General features: G+C 34.8%; 1 protein-coding gene across 2 annotated transcripts in view; it reads left to right on the forward strand.

Annotated features, from left to right (window-relative positions):
* The first annotated feature begins 16,684 nt into the window (after positions 1–16,684).
* Positions 16,685–19,492, forward strand: part of LOC111467989 (ribosome biogenesis protein BRX1 homolog 1-like) — a 5,682-nt gene continuing 2,874 nt past the window's right edge. The window contains exons 1-5 of one of the 2 annotated variants that reach the window (XM_023113091.1): positions 16,685–16,773; positions 16,860–17,095; positions 18,284–18,425; positions 18,890–18,968; positions 19,075–19,199. In XM_023113091.1, the coding sequence (XP_022968859.1) occupies positions 16,893–17,095; positions 18,284–18,425; positions 18,890–18,968; positions 19,075–19,199 (549 nt within the window). In that variant the 5' untranslated portion in view covers positions 16,685–16,773; positions 16,860–16,892. The other variant, XM_023113086.1, reaches the window with a different exon arrangement.

Genomic DNA, 19,492 nt, shown 5'->3' on the forward strand with positions numbered 1-19,492 from the left:
AAACATATATGTTCGAGTGTTTTCATCATTGAGGTGAGAAACTTCTTAAACATAGTTTAAATTGTAGTCTACACTTTGCCATTAACATACACGGTGTGTACATACATATATACGTACATATATACATACATATATACATATATATATATATTTAAGAAGATGATGAAAATTTTGGACACGAATTGATTAGGGAGCAAGAACAAGAAGCAAAAGCTGGTGAGAGACAACACAACGTCTCAAAAACATGGCAGTTGTCAGACCAGATTTGTAAAAAGAAACAAATTAAAAAAAAAAAAAAAAAAAAAAAAAGTAAAAGTCATGTAGAGCACGTAAAGCAATTCAAAACCCCAATCCCAAGTAAGTAGAAAAACAGATCAAAAGCAAAAGCAAAAGTGAAAATAAAAACGAAAAGAAAAAAAAAAAAAGTCCAAAAAAGAAAAATTTAAGAGTTCAAAACTAGACCCTATTTTTTAAAATCAAATCACTGCCTTCTTTCATGAAAAACCGACCCAAATTTTAGTTTACGAACATTCATCATCTCACATGTCTAATTAAGATAATATAGACTCAATCTTGAATCTAAATAGTTTAAACTCGATCAAATAAATTTAAATAAAATTGAGTTGAAATAAGTGCATGATGAAAGATGAACCCTAATTTGAAATGATACCAACTTTGATTCATGGCCTGAATGAGTATGTAAAGAAAGAGAAAAAGAAGAAGATATAGAGACAAAAAAGGATCGACAACCTCATCTGATAGCTACTTTATTGGGATGGGAGATGAGTGAGCTTTGGGGCCCTTCCAACTTTGACTAATCAAACCACTTTTTCTTTCTTTCTTAGCCATTGGGACAGCAAAACAATGAGGCATTACTATCTTACCATATTTAAATACACTTTGGAAGATTCTAAGGTGGAAAAAGTTTGATATCATATTTGATTCTTAGCTGATTTTTGCAGGCTGTTTTGAGTGTGAGCTTTGAAGAGGGAAGTGGGTGAGTTTTGAGAAGAAGCTCAAAGCTCAGGCATTCAAGAGTTCTTACACAAATCACTCCTTTTCTTTTTTACTTTAGCTTTTTAGGAGGAACCCACAAGTTATTGACAACGTTTCGATTCTGTTTTCGAGATAGTATGATGTCTAGTTGGGGCTACGACGCTATTGGAATGTTTGATTTTGGAATCGTGATGGGTAAGTTCATTATTTGAAGGATAAGATGGTTAAGAACTCATCGCTGTAATGTGAGCGTGCTAGAACGCTTTTAATTTAAATTATATAAGCGAATTTATGGTTGAATCGTACATGGGAGGGAAGAAGGGAGATAGAGAAAGGAAAGTTGGTAATGGAGAGACCATTTCTTTTATGCTTTGTCTTTTGCTTCCTCATTTTCAAGAAAAAGACACATGCATGTTTATGTTGCTCAAATACACACTTTGAAACAAACTAAGCCAAGAAAGAAAGAAAAAAAAGCATACAACTTGTTAGTGTTTGATTTTGAATCAATAAACAAAACATTGTTCTAGCCGAATTGAAAATGAAAAACTTCAATGGGTTTACTCGATTAGATTTAGTTTTAGTTAGTTTGATTGGCTCGTTTTGACATCTTTTGGACTATTTTAGAATCGTTTTTTTTGCCGTACTTAAGGCCAAGAAAAGGTGAGTGTTGTTACTACTTTGGATAAATAAAATTGAGCACCGTGGTTAATTAAAAATTATAAGAAAAATTCATTTAGAAAGTAGGATTAGAGTTCTACAATTTTGGTGAAGGAATTATGTTGTTTCGAGTTGTGAATCAAAATAGAAGGAAATGAGAAAATAGTCTGATTCTAAAATTGAGACAGTGTAGGGAGGCCAATGCTAGAATCTATTACAGCCTTCTGTCAACCAAGGAAAGGGACGCGTGTAGTTTGAAGAGGAGGACATGCGTTAGACCGTGAGACGTGCTAAGCGTCGAAGCGCCAGCAGTTGAATTGTAATAACCAAAACCCACCGCTAGTATATATTTTTCTTTTTGGGCTTTCCCTTTTAAGCTCCATCTCAAGGTTTTAAAACGATTATGCTAGGGTGTGGTTTTCACACTCTTATAAAGAATGTTTCGTTCTCCTCTCCAATTGATGTGAGATCTCACAATCCCCCTCTTTGGGGCTCAGCATCCTCACTAGCACATTGCCCGATGTCTGGCTCTAATCTCACAATCCACCCCCTTGAGAACTAGCATTCTCACTGCCACATTGCCTGTTGTATGACTTTGATATCATTTGTAACAGCTCAAACTTACTGCTAACAGATATTGTCCTCTATGGACTTTCCCTCTTGGACTTCCAAGGTTTTAAAACATGTCTACTAGAGGAGGTTTCTACACTCTTATAAGAAATGGCTTGGGCTTTCCCTCTTGTACTTTCTGTCAAGGTTTTAAAACATGCCTACTAGAGGTGGTTTCTACACTCTTATAAGAAATGGTTTGTTCCCCTCTCCAATCAATGTGGGATCTCACATGAATCGACGTGACTTGTCTAAGGCCCGACTTACTTGCTTGATCCAAGAACCTAGGTGCGACCTAGTTCAGCGCCCAAAACCAAAATTGCCAGCCTAACCTGCCTCGCTTTGGAATCGCCTATCTGCATCACATGTCACTACCAAGAAAATGGAAGGAAATCAGCGCTCGTAGAGTATTGAACGCACACCCTGGGAGCCACGCGCACCAATCCACACCTGCCATGTGTCAGCTCTTGGATGCAACTACACCTCCCAAGCCGCGCATGGAACTGCACGTAAGACACCTCCGATGGGAGTGAAAAGTGCATGGACACACATGATGAGCCCATTTTCGCCCCATTCGACCTCCGTTCGACTGTTTTTTGTCCCACAATAGTGACTTTAACTTCACTTGAATCAAGATCTACTAGTAAGTTTTAGTAAATTTGGAGCATCTAACGAACAAAAAGTAAGTTTTGAAGGGCACATTTCATTTCATCCCAATAAGTAACCACAAGGACTTTAGGTAAATTATTGTAGGGATCGCTAGGACATGCTAGCATGTGAGCATTTTTGCCTTAAGTGGTTAGAAATATGCATGACATGGACTCATGATGAGTGATTGGATGAGAACGGTGTATTTGTTACGAAAATTACAATAATGCCCCTATAACGAGATTTTGAAATGCATGTCTATCTTAATGCTTTTCGTTGTGTTAGGATGGAGGATGAGATATTGTGATCTGTGCTCTAGCTAACTTATGTATGATTTATATTTTATGATTTCCATGTGTTAGGTGATTTATAGGAATATGTCTTGACTAAACATGTACAAATGAATGGAACACGTTTTTCAAGTTATAGGTGACCGATTGAAATATCTCCTTAGTAAAGCATGCATGAGTTAGCTATAATAAGATTAGGGCACTAGAGATAAAGGCAATTTACACACTCATCTGAGTCATAATGTTCTAGTAGACCAAGCACCCTAGGATCATGAAGGGCGATCAGAAGATTTTATTAGTTAGAGGTGATAATCTCGAACATCCTGGAATAATGAGAAGTAGTCTAAACTGCCTAGATGCCCTAAGGACCTAATAAACCTCCACGACAAAGTATGGTTAAGGAAACTTCAATTGAGTTACTTTGGAGTGCAGGGTCGTGACAGGGTTGACGTCATGATCCCATTAAACCTGTTCGAAAGAGGGTGAATCCGTAAACCAATCCTGGTTGAACTTGAGACTACACAAGTAGGGCTCAAGATGAGAACCCTTATTGAGTGTAGAAACCGATCAAGGATGACGCCACAACTCTGTGGACTGGTCTTGGAAGAGATTAGAGGCAACACAGGTAGGTTGTTTATGATAAATACTTCTATTGAGTGTAGAAATGGGTCAAGTCTGACATCATGACACCGTAATCCAGTCTTGAAAGGGGATTAGGGACTACACAGGTAGATAGCTCATGATGAACTGTTTGGAACTTCAAGACCTATATAGAAGCTTAGTTGTTGCAAGGGATAGGCTCGAACTTCCTAGAATCTAGAGAAAAACACCTAAAAACCTAGTAGAAATTGGATAGTTGAGAACGCATAAGTAGGTTTCTTACTGAGTATTTTTATACTCACCCCTTTTTCCTCTTCTTTTTTTAAGTACCGGTAGAGGTAGAGAGGTACTTAAGAGCTACACTGTCACGAAGGGGTGTCAACCCAGGACATCATTTAATTTCCATCTTTTTTTAAGGTGTCATTTGTAGTCTTTTTGTATCCTGCACTCGTTTTCGTTTGTAAATAACACGAACAAAGACCTTTTTTGCATATTCTTTCTTTTTGGGTCTTAGATTTTTAACAACGATGTTGCATGTCTTTTAATTCCCGGAAGGAAAGACGAAAGGAAAGACAAAACTCAAGATGAATGAGACGGAACCTATCGGTAAAGCTGCTCCGCTCCTCGAAAATTTTATTGTATTTTTAATTGTTTGTTTTATTTTACTTTTGATTTAATTGTTTTCATTTTTGTCTTTTCATGGTGTCCGGTTTCTCGAAGACTCGAAAATCAGGTCATAACATTTAGTAAGGTTCGGATTATTTGACTTAAAAAGTACAAACTAATACATGAAATAAATTAAGTAGAGAAGGATATATTTTAAATTCAATTTAATTAAATTTAAGAATTACGATTTTAAATTAAAAGCAAACAGACTCAATAAAATGACATAAATAAATAAAAAAATGATTGAATTAAATATATATAATTTCCTTTCATGTTTAGCTCTTTTCCGAGAAATATGGCCAAAGTGAAAATTTAAAGAAAGCTTGGGGACAAAAATGAAAAGAAAATAAAGAAAAAGGGAGGAAATTGAATTAAATTTCTAATATTAATAATTTATTGAAAATTAAAAAAAAAAAAAAAAGTAAAGACCTCTAAGTGTTATCTTTTCAATTTTGTATTTATTTTCTTGAAGAAAATATATAATATTTCTTTTTTTAAATATAAAAGAAATATAAAATTTATCTTTTACTTTTAAAAATATTTCAATCAAATTCAAAATTTGACGACGAAGATATGAGATCTACCAATGATGTTATTTAAGGTAGATGTCGTTTGTTTTTTTACTCCTCAATGTGTTTTAGCTCGTCGAGTTGTTCCGTCCACGATTCATAGTTTATATTGGTTATTTATTTTGTTTTTTTCTAGTTTTGTTCGATATGTTATTATCATCTGTCAAAAATGCTTTTCTTTGTTAGGAAGAAGATTCACAATTGAGCGACATCGATCCAACATCATTGGCCAATGTCAAAGCTCATTTAAGTACTAGATATGGTTAACAATGTAAGATAAACGCTAATTCACTAGGTGGAGAATGCAACTTGTATCTGTGGAGCTTAAACCATTACTATCAAAAATATATTTTTAAGTGACTGATATGAACAATTAGCTTATTCCACTGAGTTGTATCGATTCTCTGGTAGTACATAAGGAGAAGTTTAATGTCTGAACCCCATCAAGAAATTAAGTATCTGCCATGTGTGAGGAGACGGACATGTATAGGCAGTCAGTAGTGTACACGTCAAGCTGAGTAGCTGCCATGTGTCGGGAAGGGAGAGGTGTGACGAGGTTGGTGTGGATTGCGACATGCGTCATCATCCAAAGGGACCACGATCATCTTGAATCCGCAACCCGGTCCAACATAGTGACCCAACCCGATCTGTCGTAACATGTTTGTGTACGCCACGTGACGCTCGTAAGGGAGAAAACAAGTTTTGGGTGTATTGGTGAAACATGTTGATGCCAGGAAATTCGAAGAAAATTATGTTCGCTAGGATCGAACTCAAGACATACGATTTCTTTCAACAAATGGGTGGACGACACGTGGCAAGTCATGATCACGCCTACCCTTCCCCTAGGCACGTTTGCACGTGCACGTGGCCTGCACGTATGGGATGTTTGGCCGCACGTGGGACGCTTGAAGTTGGTCATTTTTGCTCCTTTCGACATTCGTTCAAGTGTTTTTCGTTCCAATTTTGATACTAACCTTCTTATGACTTCAATCAAGACCTAGAGAAATTTCAGAAATTTTTGTGTTGAAAATCGGAATGGCACACGTCATCTAAGTAAATAACCACACAGACTTTAGGCAAATAATACGTATAAGGATCATTAGGACGTGCAAACATGCGAGCACTCCTTACCTTAGGTGGTTAGAAAATGAATGTTTAGGACTTTAGAAGGGCATTTTTTGAATCGTATGTGTTGTAGGTTGTTATGAAAATTTCCGTTATGTATAGGTTGAGATTTTTAAAAGCGTGTTATGTTATATTTTTTGGAAAACTAGAAAGATAATATGCACGACTAGAATGAGTGAGTAATATGGATGAATAAACTATGCAAGAGATATAGAAATTATTAAAATGTCTCTATGATGAGATTTGTGATGAATATAGTAACAACTATAGACTTCTACTAACCCGATACCGTCACTATAACATATTCGCTTATACGGAAATAAACATTTAAACTTCATCATCAAACATGGCCATTGACTTAAAAATTTGAAAATATCTTTAAAGCAACGTAACGAAAATACTAAATAAAACAAATAACACATTTAAAAGTAAAAACATCTTATACTAACCTAAAGTCTAAGAAATGAAATGCTATTATCCTATGCATATGTCATAGTTTTTACTTGCGATGTATTCGTCAGCCGTACAAGGATGTCTTGCCTTTACCTGAAATCGAAGTAGCACACGGCTCGAGTATTTTAAGAAATACTCAGCAAGTGACTTTCACTATTGGGGCTAGGGAATGCAAACACATGCAACTCATAATTAAGGACCTATCGTTAAAAGCATCTTAGAGGTAGCCTCCAGTCATAATAAAATTGGATGTGTAGTACTTTTCTAGACACAACCCACATGTGTGAGCATGAGTCCCTAGACGGTTCGCACCCCCCTAGACCCATCGTAGTTGAGCTAGTTGTTTGTAGCCAGACGTTGTGAAATCAGCAAATCCTCGAATATCATGCGAGGCATGATGGTGATCATCATCATAATATACGCATTCATATTCATCATCATAAATGGAGAAGTAACTCGATGAACATGAACACATAATATGCATGAGGTCCCTATAGTTTTCATCTTTAAATCAATCTTATGATACAACCCAATACATCATTCACACGTTACCCTAGGTAGCATGCATGCATTGACTTTCATATGTTCATCGTCATTAATATCAATTAGGGTTGTGTCTTAGAAAACTCACCGTCATAATGTATCATGATATTTAATGCATATACATCATCTTAATATATTAAGTCATCTCATCATCATGCATCTTACATTATCATGTTATTATGCATCATCATCATATAATGTCGTCGCATCATCATCACATCATCATACAACATCATTACATGTCATATAACGTTGTCAATCATCATATAACATCATCACATCATTATATAATAATTATATAATATAATCACATATCATACAACATCTTTCATCTTCATATAACACAAAGCATAAATGACACATGCAAGGCCCACCAGACACATTTTGTCATGCATAAGGCAAGTCTTTCGACCGAACCGATAGTAAGATCATTTACTTGGTTGGCCTAAGTCGAAACTACTACGAACACTTAATGCTAACTTAACGCTGCTCTATGAAATTTAATTATACCTAAGAAGTTTCACAATTATAAATTAGCATTCTCACCTAATTTAACATAAAATAATTTAAACTAACTAAGCCTAATTTTACATAAAATAATCTAAACTAGACTCCAAAAGTTTGTAAGTTATATTAAGGCTTCCGAATATTTGAAACCAGTAGGAAAGGGCCCGAACGTATCAAACCCAAGTCGGATAAGTTAAAATGTTGGTTTAGATCGGTCAGAAAATGTATTCTCTAACTAGCTTCGAACGTTTCAAGTGAGATGATAAAATGAAGCAAGAGACCTCCCTTTTGTTTTCATAGTTACTTCGAAAAAATCTTTTGGATTAATTCGAAATTTTGGATAACTTGAATAGATTTCACAACTCAATCCAACGTAGGTTGGGTTGACCGGATTTTATTAATCATTTAAAAAATTATATATATATATATATATGTTTCATTAAGAACTTAAATCTCATAAATTTCAAACATCAAATATTCATACGTATTAAAATTCATTACAAAAATCCATTATTCTTAATTTTTATGATAATCTTAAAAGTACGGTAGAAATAAGTTAAGTTGTAACCTTATTTTCGAGTTGACTTAACAAAAAAATGTCAACTCATGGACAGACACAAATGTTAAGTTTTTCAAAATTTCAAACCTAACCTACTCAGCATTTTTAGTTTAAATTGGATAGTCGTTAAGGAATTTTTAGTCATATCATCATCCTTTAACACGTGACTTATTCCAAACATTTTGAGACCATTTGACTCGTGATGGACATGCCCTCATTCAATTCTCTTGAGACAAAACTTTTATTTATTTATTTATTATTCTTTCTCAAGCAATGAGGACTATCCATGCGACTAAAGAAGAAGACTATGGGTAACAAAACTTTCATGGAGTTTCGTTCGTTCATTGTTCTTATCTCTTGCATCAAAACCATGCTTGTATCTTAACTTAATCATGTTAATAGAATCCTCAAATATCGAACAAATAAGTTGTGAATCTCGAAAGCATAGTCATAATGAAGAATTGTGGTTAGAGATCTATTGCGAACTATAGTCAAACTCCGAAAGAAAATGAGTCACATAGATAATGGTAGACGAAGGTTCGTGATAGTCTATCAATTCATGGGTAACTATTTTTTTCATAATTTTATTACTTTTTCTAGTTGGTAAAAGAGGAAGGTAAAAAAGGAGAGTAAATAAGACAGTGTTTGGAAGTGTTTTTTTCAAGACTTTAAGGAACAAGAAGTCATAGGTTGAGAGTGAGGAGTGTTGTGTTTTTTTGTGTGTGCAGAGAGTTGAGCCCCGACATTAAGACATACCTAAATCAACTTTTTTGGTTTTTGGTTTTTGGTTTTTTGTGTGTTTTCATGACTTTATTGATTTATGTGTAAAGAGGTAAAGAGAAAGAACTAAAGAGCTATGATTATGATTCTTCTCTCTTTTTTTGTGTGCGATTGGGAATGTTTCTTCTTCTTTCCTTCTTTATTTAAAGCTCCAACATATAATAATAACAAAATTACAAACCGTCATGACCCGATGTTCGAGGTTTTGAATCTCGGATCATTGTTAAAAAATAAATTAAATAAAATTTAAACATATGGTCAAATTTAAATTGAATTTAAAACAAACCGCCACAAATAAAAACAAAATCGAAATCTAACTACAAAATGGTGCTATTCAAGTATATTACAAACGAATCCAAAATGCATAGATGTATTGACGTTTCGGGATGACACCCTTTGTGGTCATGCAACTCTTGAATGCTCTCTAGCTCGACTAGTAGCCTGCAAACGTCTGGAAAAAAAAAAGAAATGGAGAAAGGGGTGAGTATAAAAATAGTCAGTAAATAGCTTACTTATAGGCTCTCGTCACATTTGTATCTTAGTAAATTACCACAATTTTCTCTGGGCGCTAGGAAATTGGGGTCTAATTCTACAACCGTCTCATTATTTGTGAAAACCTTGAAGTTTCGAGCAATTCTCTTACATGTCGTAGGCCCTATCGATTCTGGAAACTGTTCACTAGGTTTGAGTGCAGTAGATCTCCTGGATGATGAATCTCATCACAGGGTGAACCAACTTTTTATTCTCATATTCAGTAAGCTTGCATAGCCATAAGATAGTGTGGCATCTAGTCTAAACACATCTATAATAGGTTAACTGGCAACCTTTCCATAGGAAAAACCATACAATCATCATCGGAGGGAGTGACCCAGTGTGCCTGTCAGCTATTCAATGTAGTTTCTTACCCCTGTCAATGTGAGTTTATAGTATAGAGCCTATTTTTGGGGACCCTAACTATTCATACACGATAGTGACACTCATCATGAGCTAAACTATTTATGTAGTCTCTCGTCTCCTTTCAAAGCTTGTTTACTGGCTCTCGACTCGTTTACTCCTCAAGTCGATACTGTTAGACTGCTAGTAGTCTCGTGTTCTATTAAATTTTTTTGGGTGTTGTGGAGGTTTATTAGGTTCTTAGGATGTCTAGGCAATTTAATTCTCTCACACATTTCCAAACATGCTTTGGACTAGTTCCATGAGACTAATCCAATCTCCAGGTGCACTCAAGTCTAGACCTTTGATCACTGTTTACGATCCTAAGATCATTAGTCTATTGGAAACATATTGACCTAGGTCAACGTAAAAACCGCTCTAGCTCTTGTGTCCCAATCTTAGTTTGGTTCTTCATGCATGCTTTGTTAAGAAAATATTCCTATCAATTACTTAAAACATAGAAAACACTAAACATTCATGCAAGATCTACAGGGAGATAACATCCATCAATATCTTGGAACACAGGTCACTATATCTCATCATTCTTTCTATGAGAGTGGAAATCATTAAAATCGACATGCAACTTAAATTCTGGTTCTAGGGACATTTGGTAATTTTCCACTACATACATAACCTTCCTATCTAAATTTTCCTTCTAGAGTCATAATCATACATATTTGAGTAACCTAAGACAAGATATCCTCACATGCTACCACGACCTAGCGATCTTTATAAGTATTACTTGAGAAAAGTCTGATTGACTACTTACATGGATGATGCGTGCCTTTCCTAGCTTTTCCTTGGTTCGGGGCTAAAGATTTTCTATTTTTTTTTTTTTTTTTTTTTTTTTTTGTTGGTCCTACTTCAAGTCATAATAAGGTTAATTTCGAAATCGAAGTGAAAAACTGTCGAAGAGGAATCAAACAGGCTGAAAATAGACCTCATGCGCCTAAGGGGTCCCTTCGTGTAATTCCACGAGTGCAAAAAGGGCATACTTTCAGGTTGGCAAGATGACGATCTCGGGGGATGATTTCAATAGGGTCAAAGTTGAGTGGATCACGAACTCGGGTCCTCCTCTAAAGTCACGACCCATGGTCCTCCAAATGCTTGTCGTGTGTCCCAATTCCTAGCCAACATGTGTCTCACTCTTTGTTGTTGAACACAACTCAACTCTTTATTAAGACCCATTAAGATGAGATTGACACTCAAAATTACTATTCATAGCTCTTTTCTTTTCTCTTTTTTCTCTCCTCCTCTCTTATTTTCTTTCCTTTATCTAATTTTCAAACTTTAAAGAAAAATCTAGAAACTAATTCTCGTCACAGCTCGAGTCTTATGCAAGCACATTTTCGGGTACTTCCTAAGAAAACTTTGAGAACTCAATCCTAGTCACTACATGGGAACTCAAGAAGTACTTTCTAGGAAGATGAAGAGACCAACCTAGCTTAGGATCGTAAGAAATAAAATAAAAAAATCATTTACGAGTAAGTTGGGGTAATTTTAGGTTTCCTTCTTCTAGTCCATTTGGTTCCAAATCCACCATTTTGTTACCTTTAGGGGCTTAACTTGAGCTACAATGCACGATAAGGTACTAAACTTGTAACAACCGGGAAAAATAAAATAATAATAATAATAAATAAATAATAAAATATTAAAAAAAACATTTGGTAACCGATCTCTCCTCCTTCCTTCCCTCTCTCACCACTCCTTCCCTATCAGAATTTCTTCTTCCTACAAAAACAATTAGAAAAAAAAAAAAAAGTTTAACCAGATTTAGTTCTGCTTAGGAGATACCTCATTTAAAGGGGTTTGTAGTGTTAAATCTTCCTTTTATTTTATTAAGTAATATTAATTTGGTTATAATTATTTAGTTTTGAATTAGAGATTAAATGAAAAGAATTTTGTACGCGAGTTAGGTTGTAAATAATTTTATATGAATTATAGAAAAAGAATATAACCAAATGAATCAATTAAATTAAAAGCCAAGAATATAATTGTTAACTAAATGAGAAGGAAGACGAAGGGAAATAAGAAAAAAAAAAAAAAGAAATAGGATGGAAATACAAAATACTGTTAGCTGAAAAGAAAAAAAGAAGAAAAGGAAATAAAAATTGTTAATTAGCCAATAATATCTCTTAGCGAAAATAATCACGGAAGAAGAAGATTGAGGAAAGATTGGTTGAACTGAATTTTAAAAAAATAAAACAGTAAATATCAGAGGGAAGGAACTCCATTCAATTTAGTCTAATAGTAAATATCATATCATAATTTAAGAATGACAAATGTAAATTAGAGAAATAATTTTATAGAGTTCAAACTTGAAACTGATGTCATGGGCTCACATAGGTTGACTTGGATTTCAATGGACTTTCATTAAGGATAACGACGGAACATCATCCTAAGCTAAGGTAAGTGACATTACTATCAGCATGGTTATATTTGTTGTTGACATGTGCCCCGTGGTTCTGCACGTGTCATATATATTGAAATGTGTGAATTGTTTGTGGATCTATATGCTTCTTATTTGTTATGTATATGTTATAATAGGTGAATTGTTTGATAATAATTACGGTACGATGTGTTCAATGATATATTTGAGATAGGATACGAGAAAGATGCACAAAACAAAGTGTAACGATAGGAGTAAAACATGTTCATGAAACGTTAAAGTTAGGTTACATACTGGAGTGATATGGATAAGAGAGATTGATGAAAGAATACGGTTAGGCTATGGGTAGAAAGGGATAGGTTTGTGATAGATTGATATAACAATAGCGTTAGGATTGATAGAACGATAGAGTTAGATTACGTTCTTGTGATGATATGACTGAGGTACGTTCACATAATGATATGTCTGTGATAGATATAAGAACATTAAGGCTATGATAAGTTAGAGAATGATATGACTATGAAGTGTTTACGTTATTACTTGTTTATGATATGATACATTGTGATGCAATATGTCATGATATGATGTGTATATGATGAAATGTTATATTAAAAGCATAAAACGTTATGTTAGGTCTCTTAAATTGTGTGTATACAACATGATATGAATGACATGAAATATAACCCCGTTAGAATTATGTATGATTTGAGAACGGAAGAATGAGAAAATATATGATATGAATGATGAACGATATCTGAAACGATATGAAAAATGATATGATATGTACTTCATGCTAGCAGGGTTGTATTAAAGGATAATGAAATTGTAGAAGTAGTGGGGACCTCATGCATTATGTGTGTTCATGCATTTGGGGGATACCCTTATCCCATCACGAGGGTATGGACGCGTACATCCAATGACATAACAACAATCGTTATGCTTTGCATAGCGCTGTCGTGACGGTCACTAGTTCTAACGGGTCCCAGCATAAGGGACTCCCAGAGTATGCCCACCGGATAAGGAAAGTGGCCCAGCAGTGTGCAAACTAGCTGGTGAGCCCATACTCGCACGTATGGGTTGTGTGTAGAGTATATGGTACACGTCCACGATTACCCGTTAGGACAGCATCGTAGGAAAAACGAGACGAAACGAAAGTTAGGTCTCATCATTTCATTGCATGTGATTATTGCATTTAACCCCAATAGTGGGATCACTTACTGAGTATTTCTTTAAACACTCAAGCCATGTGCTACTACATTTTTCAGGTTAAGGCAAGACATTCTTGTACGGCCGACGACGGCATTGTAACTCGAGATCATGACACATGCATAGGATAATGGTATTTATTTTCTTAGACTTATGCTAAAATATGATATTTTAAACTTAAACGCTTATTTATTTTATTTCGGGTCTTTTGTTGTGTCGTTTTAAAAATGTTTCCGAAACACGTAAGTCCATGACTGTGTTTTAAGTTAAAGGTTATGTTTTATGGAATTTAAATGAAGTTTTGCGCATTCAATATTTATGGTACGTATGCAGTAGCGACCTTAAATTAAGTAGAAAATTTTGGGTCGTTACAAAACTAGTCTTATTCTCTTCCCTACCGTGTGATTTACAAGTTTCATAAAATAATCAAGACTAAAATATCATTGTACGAGGCTGGGGAATGACATTTTCACGTGGCAGAGACAATTGGCACATGTCTTTCGAGGAAGAAGATGATGATATGGTTAGTTTAGTTGAAATGGCCACATTAGCCCAAAATTGATCCAACCTCAGTCATTTGTTTAATAAACCGATTCTCATAAAATTCTTTTTGGTTCCTGAAAATAGAGTCAATGATGGAACTATAAAAAAACAGTTTGAGCAATTTGAATGTCGAACGCTCGAGAATCAATGATTTGAACCTCAACGACGAGGTAAGTAGCCTTACGATTTTTTTTTTAAGTTATATCTGTAGAAATCACTTGAATTTCACTGTGAACCTTAAATTAAGTTAGAATTTAAGGATCGCGTGAGAATTAAATCAAGAACCCCAAGTTAAGGACCTAAGTGGGATGTTTTGCTCGTGCTTCAAGACACTTTAAAATGATTCATCAAATGACCTCCATTATGCATGACTTTTTTATAGAAGGCTTAAAATGACATGTTAAGGATTTGTATGAAGTTTGGTGATTATACCGAGTTTTCTTAGGAGCTAAATCGAGGATAAGTGCATAATGACGAAAATATCCCTACATGCCCAAAGTGTTAGTTCATGAATCAAATAAACTCCAAAAAGATCTAATATTTTATATATGACTTATTTTCAAGGACGTAAGACATTATACAAGGGTTTAAAGTCATTGGAACACATTTAAAGACTAAACCGAAAATTAAGGAACAATGACCAAAATGTCCTTAGGATATCCCTAAGCTATTTCAAGGTCCTAAAGTTTAAGTAAGGCATATATAAGACATGTGATAAACGTGATTGAGGTGGTAAATGACCTAAATACCTCTACTCTTACCTTAATAGAGTTTCAAGGTCCAAATGAACTCCAAATGTTTCGAAACTTAGTAAGAGGTCTGTTTATGATATTATGAATAGTTATGAAATTTTTTAGGACATTAGAACATGTTTGGTGTATAAGCCAAGATTTAAAAAAAAAATGATTAAACTACTCAAGGAACATGTTACGACCTTTATAAAGACTTATGCAAGCTATTATGACAAGTTCACATGTTTGACCTTTAAGTTTGGATTAGAGCTTAAGAAACTAATGATTGAGACTTATGCCCTAGTGGTGCCCAAAGAATAACCTTTGGAGCAAGAACCAAGAACCTATTTGATAAAGATCATGGTGTTCCAAATGTTCCAATGGGACGTATTACATAATCCAAAGTCAAGAAAATTCAACAAGCATTCATTCTTCATCTACAAAATTGGATAGGCTTGGTTCAACCTCTATTTCATGTGTTACAAGCTGACTCGACCTATCATACAATCTCGTGCAGCATCTTTCGAGTATTCAATTCACACCAAATTTAGTAAGTTTTCATCTTTCATATAGATGAACTTAACTCTAGAGTTGTATGACAAAACTCATATCGAAACTTTGGCTTCTAAGGTTATGACCCTAGGCCCTACCCAACCCTCGTTGAGCTTGTCTTCAACAGTTGTGTCACATCGTTCTTGAACCTTGTGTATGTCTCAGCTTGGCTCAAATGCACACTTCTTATGTGTTGGATGATGCATTGTCCTTTTCGGTTGCATCATGACGCTTTTCAATCTTTGTCTACATGTGTCCGAATGGGCACCACTTGAGGGTCACCCCTCGTCTGTCTTGTGTGTGGGGATCACAACCAACTTTTTCTTAGTGAGGCTGTGACACAGGACATCTCACGTTGATGAGAAAAACATGAACACCCTGCTAAAGTTGGTGTGGGACATTCCATCTAGATGAGGAAAAGCATGGATATCATGATGCATCATGTGATTGGATCTCAAGGGCCACTTTGTGCATTATTAGAATATTACCTATCATTCTTAAGTATGTAATGTTCTTGACTCGTTCATGCACTTAGACTAACAATTTTGGCATAACATCATGGGCTAACCCTAAAGTAATGCATATTAGTAACACACTCAAACTTCATGACATGTTTAGAGTTTATAGTCCTAAAGTAAGCATACATATCTTATTTGTGATGCCATATTAGCCTCATGAGCATAAGTCATACAACATCATGTATGCCATAATATAACTGGGTTTATGGAAACTTATTGAATTCTTTTAAGGAGGGGCATTTCAGTCTTTTAATACTTGAATCTAGTCATATTCCAAACCTGTTAGAACCCTTTTATAGCATCATGCATGAGTTTTTTTGGTCATTTCATGTCTTTATATCCGTAAGTATTGGTGGGTTCAGGGTATTAGGGTATGTATTTTCCTGAGTCTCATGGTGATATGGTAATTCTAATTCTCAATTCAAAAACTCAAGCATTTAATGAACAAGAACCATTGAATCAAAGAAATTAATATTTCTCATACAAAATTTGAATCAACCAAGAGATAAGATTAAAATTATATTATCTTTTAAGGTCAAAGATATAGAACCAAGATGTAGAACCTTATTCTAAATTGAATCGAGGTTCTAAATTGAATCACACTACAATAAAACTTTATCAAAACTTGATTGAATGACTCAGATGCAATCTATTTCAGAATTTCTTGAAATCTTAAAATTGAATATGAAAGTGAAAGTCTCAATTGCATACTAATTTGTGGGTAGCCTCCCCCAACAAAGCCTTAAGGGCTCATTATACATTTCACGTTAATAACTCAAATGGCACTAATTTTCGATTAAAAAAAAAGAAAAAAAACATTGGAGGGTTTAGGGTTTAAAGGGATCTTCAAAGATTCTCCCTTTTAGCCATTCTCGCTCTCTATGCTTTGTATTTCCGCCGTAAGCTCGCTTCTTTCCCACTCTCCGCCGTCTCTCTCTCTCATTTAATCCTTACAGATTTCTTTAACCTCCTTTGCTTGATTTAGGTGTAGTATTTTTGAAGGGTTTTCATATTCTCAATGGCGAAGAAGAGGAAGCACAGCGAGACTTTGCCGATAGTATCGGTTAAGAAGGATGAAGGCGCCCTCGAGAGACCCAAGCGGACGCTTACGGGTTGGAAAGACAAGGAAGTCGTCAAAGAGGCTGAATCTGGTTCCGATCATGCCGTTTTCCGGAATAAAGAGAAGGTTCTTGTCACTTGCTCCCGCCGAATCAATTTTAGGTACGAAATTGAGCATCCCGAATTTGCATACTTGAATTATCAGAGCTGCTAATAGTTTCAATTTTTTTTTATAAGAAAACAAAAATTTATTATTTCATTCTCTTGAGTTACAAGCTGTCTTGGTGTTCTAAAGTTATCTATAAATGTACTATTTAATTCGATTATTAATTTAGTCATATGATTGGCAATGTTCAAGAAAAGAAGAAAACCAGATTACTTATGAAAGAGAATTGTTAGGGAAGTGGTAATTGGTACAAGGGTGTGGTTTTGGAGGGAGATGTTGATAGAGGATCAATTATTGATGAAGATATTTTCTAGTCTCTTTGTCCTTTCTCAACCAAAAGACATTTGGTTAAGGATATAACTTATGAGAGGAAGAAAATGGAATCTGGATAAGTATAGCACGAAGACTCCTATCAAATGTCGAAGCTAATGAATATAGAGGATTGAAGGGATTGCTCAGTGATGTAATTGTTATTGGGATAGAGGACATGAAATGAAAGTATGGGAGGTCGAATCTTCATGGCTGTTTTCAACTATTAAAGATAGCAGGTTTAAAGAAAGTGTTAAATAAGAAATTTCTTGATCGACTTGGAAGGGTCCTGTACTAAAGAGGAAGCTTTTTTTTCCTGCTGGGCTACTTTTTTTGAGTGTATATAGAGCTGAAAGGATGCAGCAGAGAAGCTTTTGTGGTGATTTTTCTGTCAAGTTGGTTCACTTTGTGTTGAAAATCTGAAGGTACTGTGTGATATACAGTCTAGTGTGTATTATAACTAAATTTTGTAGTGTGAAGTTCTGGAACTCAATAAGTTGAGTATTGATTCCCTGCAAAAAGAACACAGTTCAAATGCAATGTGAAGAAGGTTTGAAAGGGAAACCAAGAACTATTTTTGACAAATGGAGTGAAAGCTTTTTATGGGTTATGTGATTAGAAAGAAATAGTTGTAGGATATATTATGGTAGGGATAGATGTCGTGAAGAAGCATTTTGATTTTGCTAAATTTTGATGTTCTTGGTGCTCACTCTCTAAATCCTTCTGTAATTGCATCCTTTTAGTTAAAACACGTTGGTGTAGCTTGTTGTATAATCTATTAATATACAGGGACTTGTAAGCTATTCACTCAGCAATGAAATGTTTTTTTTCCTTTAGAATGATTGGCAATTTTATTAGCCTTTGTGTTTGATTAGGTATCGACATCTGATGTTGAACGTGGTATCACTTTTGCCACATTGTAAGAAGGATAACAAGGTGGAGTCGAGGTCCAGTAAGGGTGCAACACTGAATGAGCTAGTTGAACTCAAGGGTTGTTCTTCCTGCCTATTTTTTGAGGTAAGATTTTTTGCTGTGTACTTTGTCCATGTCTAAACTTGGAACTCAATTCATACCCTGGACTTTGTAAGGTACTATGTTTTTCAATTTTTCTTTTTGATTAGATTTAGGATGATAACCTTTTGGTTTCTGTTGTGCTAATAGGATGTATTAAGTATCCTTTTCTTTTCGTTTTGTTATTTTCCTATATGCCTTTTCATCATTTTTATACATTGTGATCACATTACTTATTCCACTTATTCCATCTCAATGATGCATTCGATTTGTGTTACTGATTCTTACTGGTCTTTTTGTCCCCTGGATTGTGTTCCTGCACAATCGAATGAATTATTTTATTCCTAAAGCTTGTTGCATGATTTTTCAGTTCCTTTTCTTTTTGTTTATGTAATTATTTCTGTCATTCAACATGCAATATAGCATTCACTTGAGCTTACTTATTGTTTTTATTTTGTCTCTATTTCCAGTGCAGAAAACATAAAGATCTCTATTTATGGATGTCTAAGTGCCCTAGTGGGCCATCAGTGAAGTTTTTAGTTAATGCCGGTAATTTTAACTTGTAATCAAATCTTATTACTAGATTTCGTGACTGAAATTATATTGGACTTTTTAAATAAATGCAGTTTACTCACTTTTCCATTTTTGTTTTCAGTGCACACAATGGAAGAATTGAAACTTACAGGGAACCATCTGAAAGGTTCTCGTCCTCTTTTGACATTCTCGTCGAATTTTGATAAAGATGTCCACTGGAAACTTCTGAAGGAAATAATTGTTCAGGTAACCAATTGAAAAGTTCTCAAGCAGTTCATCTCTAAACTATTTTTCCTTCTTATACGTGAATGTATAAACTATCAATTTTCCTTGTCTTTCTCCTTTGAGTCCATTTTTTTTTTTTTTTCCATTTCTTCATTCTCTCAATATCACTGTACGAATTGATTAAATAATGTTTGCATGACTACAGCCCAGTTATCAACTAGAATTCTATGACAGGGATTTCAGTCATGTTAGGTCATGAATTTTTGTATGCAGTGCAAGTTCCTTTGTCTTGGAATTTCTTTCCTCCCCCCCCC

Source organism: Cucurbita maxima, unplaced genomic scaffold, assembly GCF_002738345.1.
Source record: "Cucurbita maxima cultivar Rimu unplaced genomic scaffold, Cmax_1.0 Cma_Scf00002, whole genome shotgun sequence".
Taxonomy (NCBI): Eukaryota; Viridiplantae; Streptophyta; class Magnoliopsida; order Cucurbitales; family Cucurbitaceae; genus Cucurbita; species Cucurbita maxima.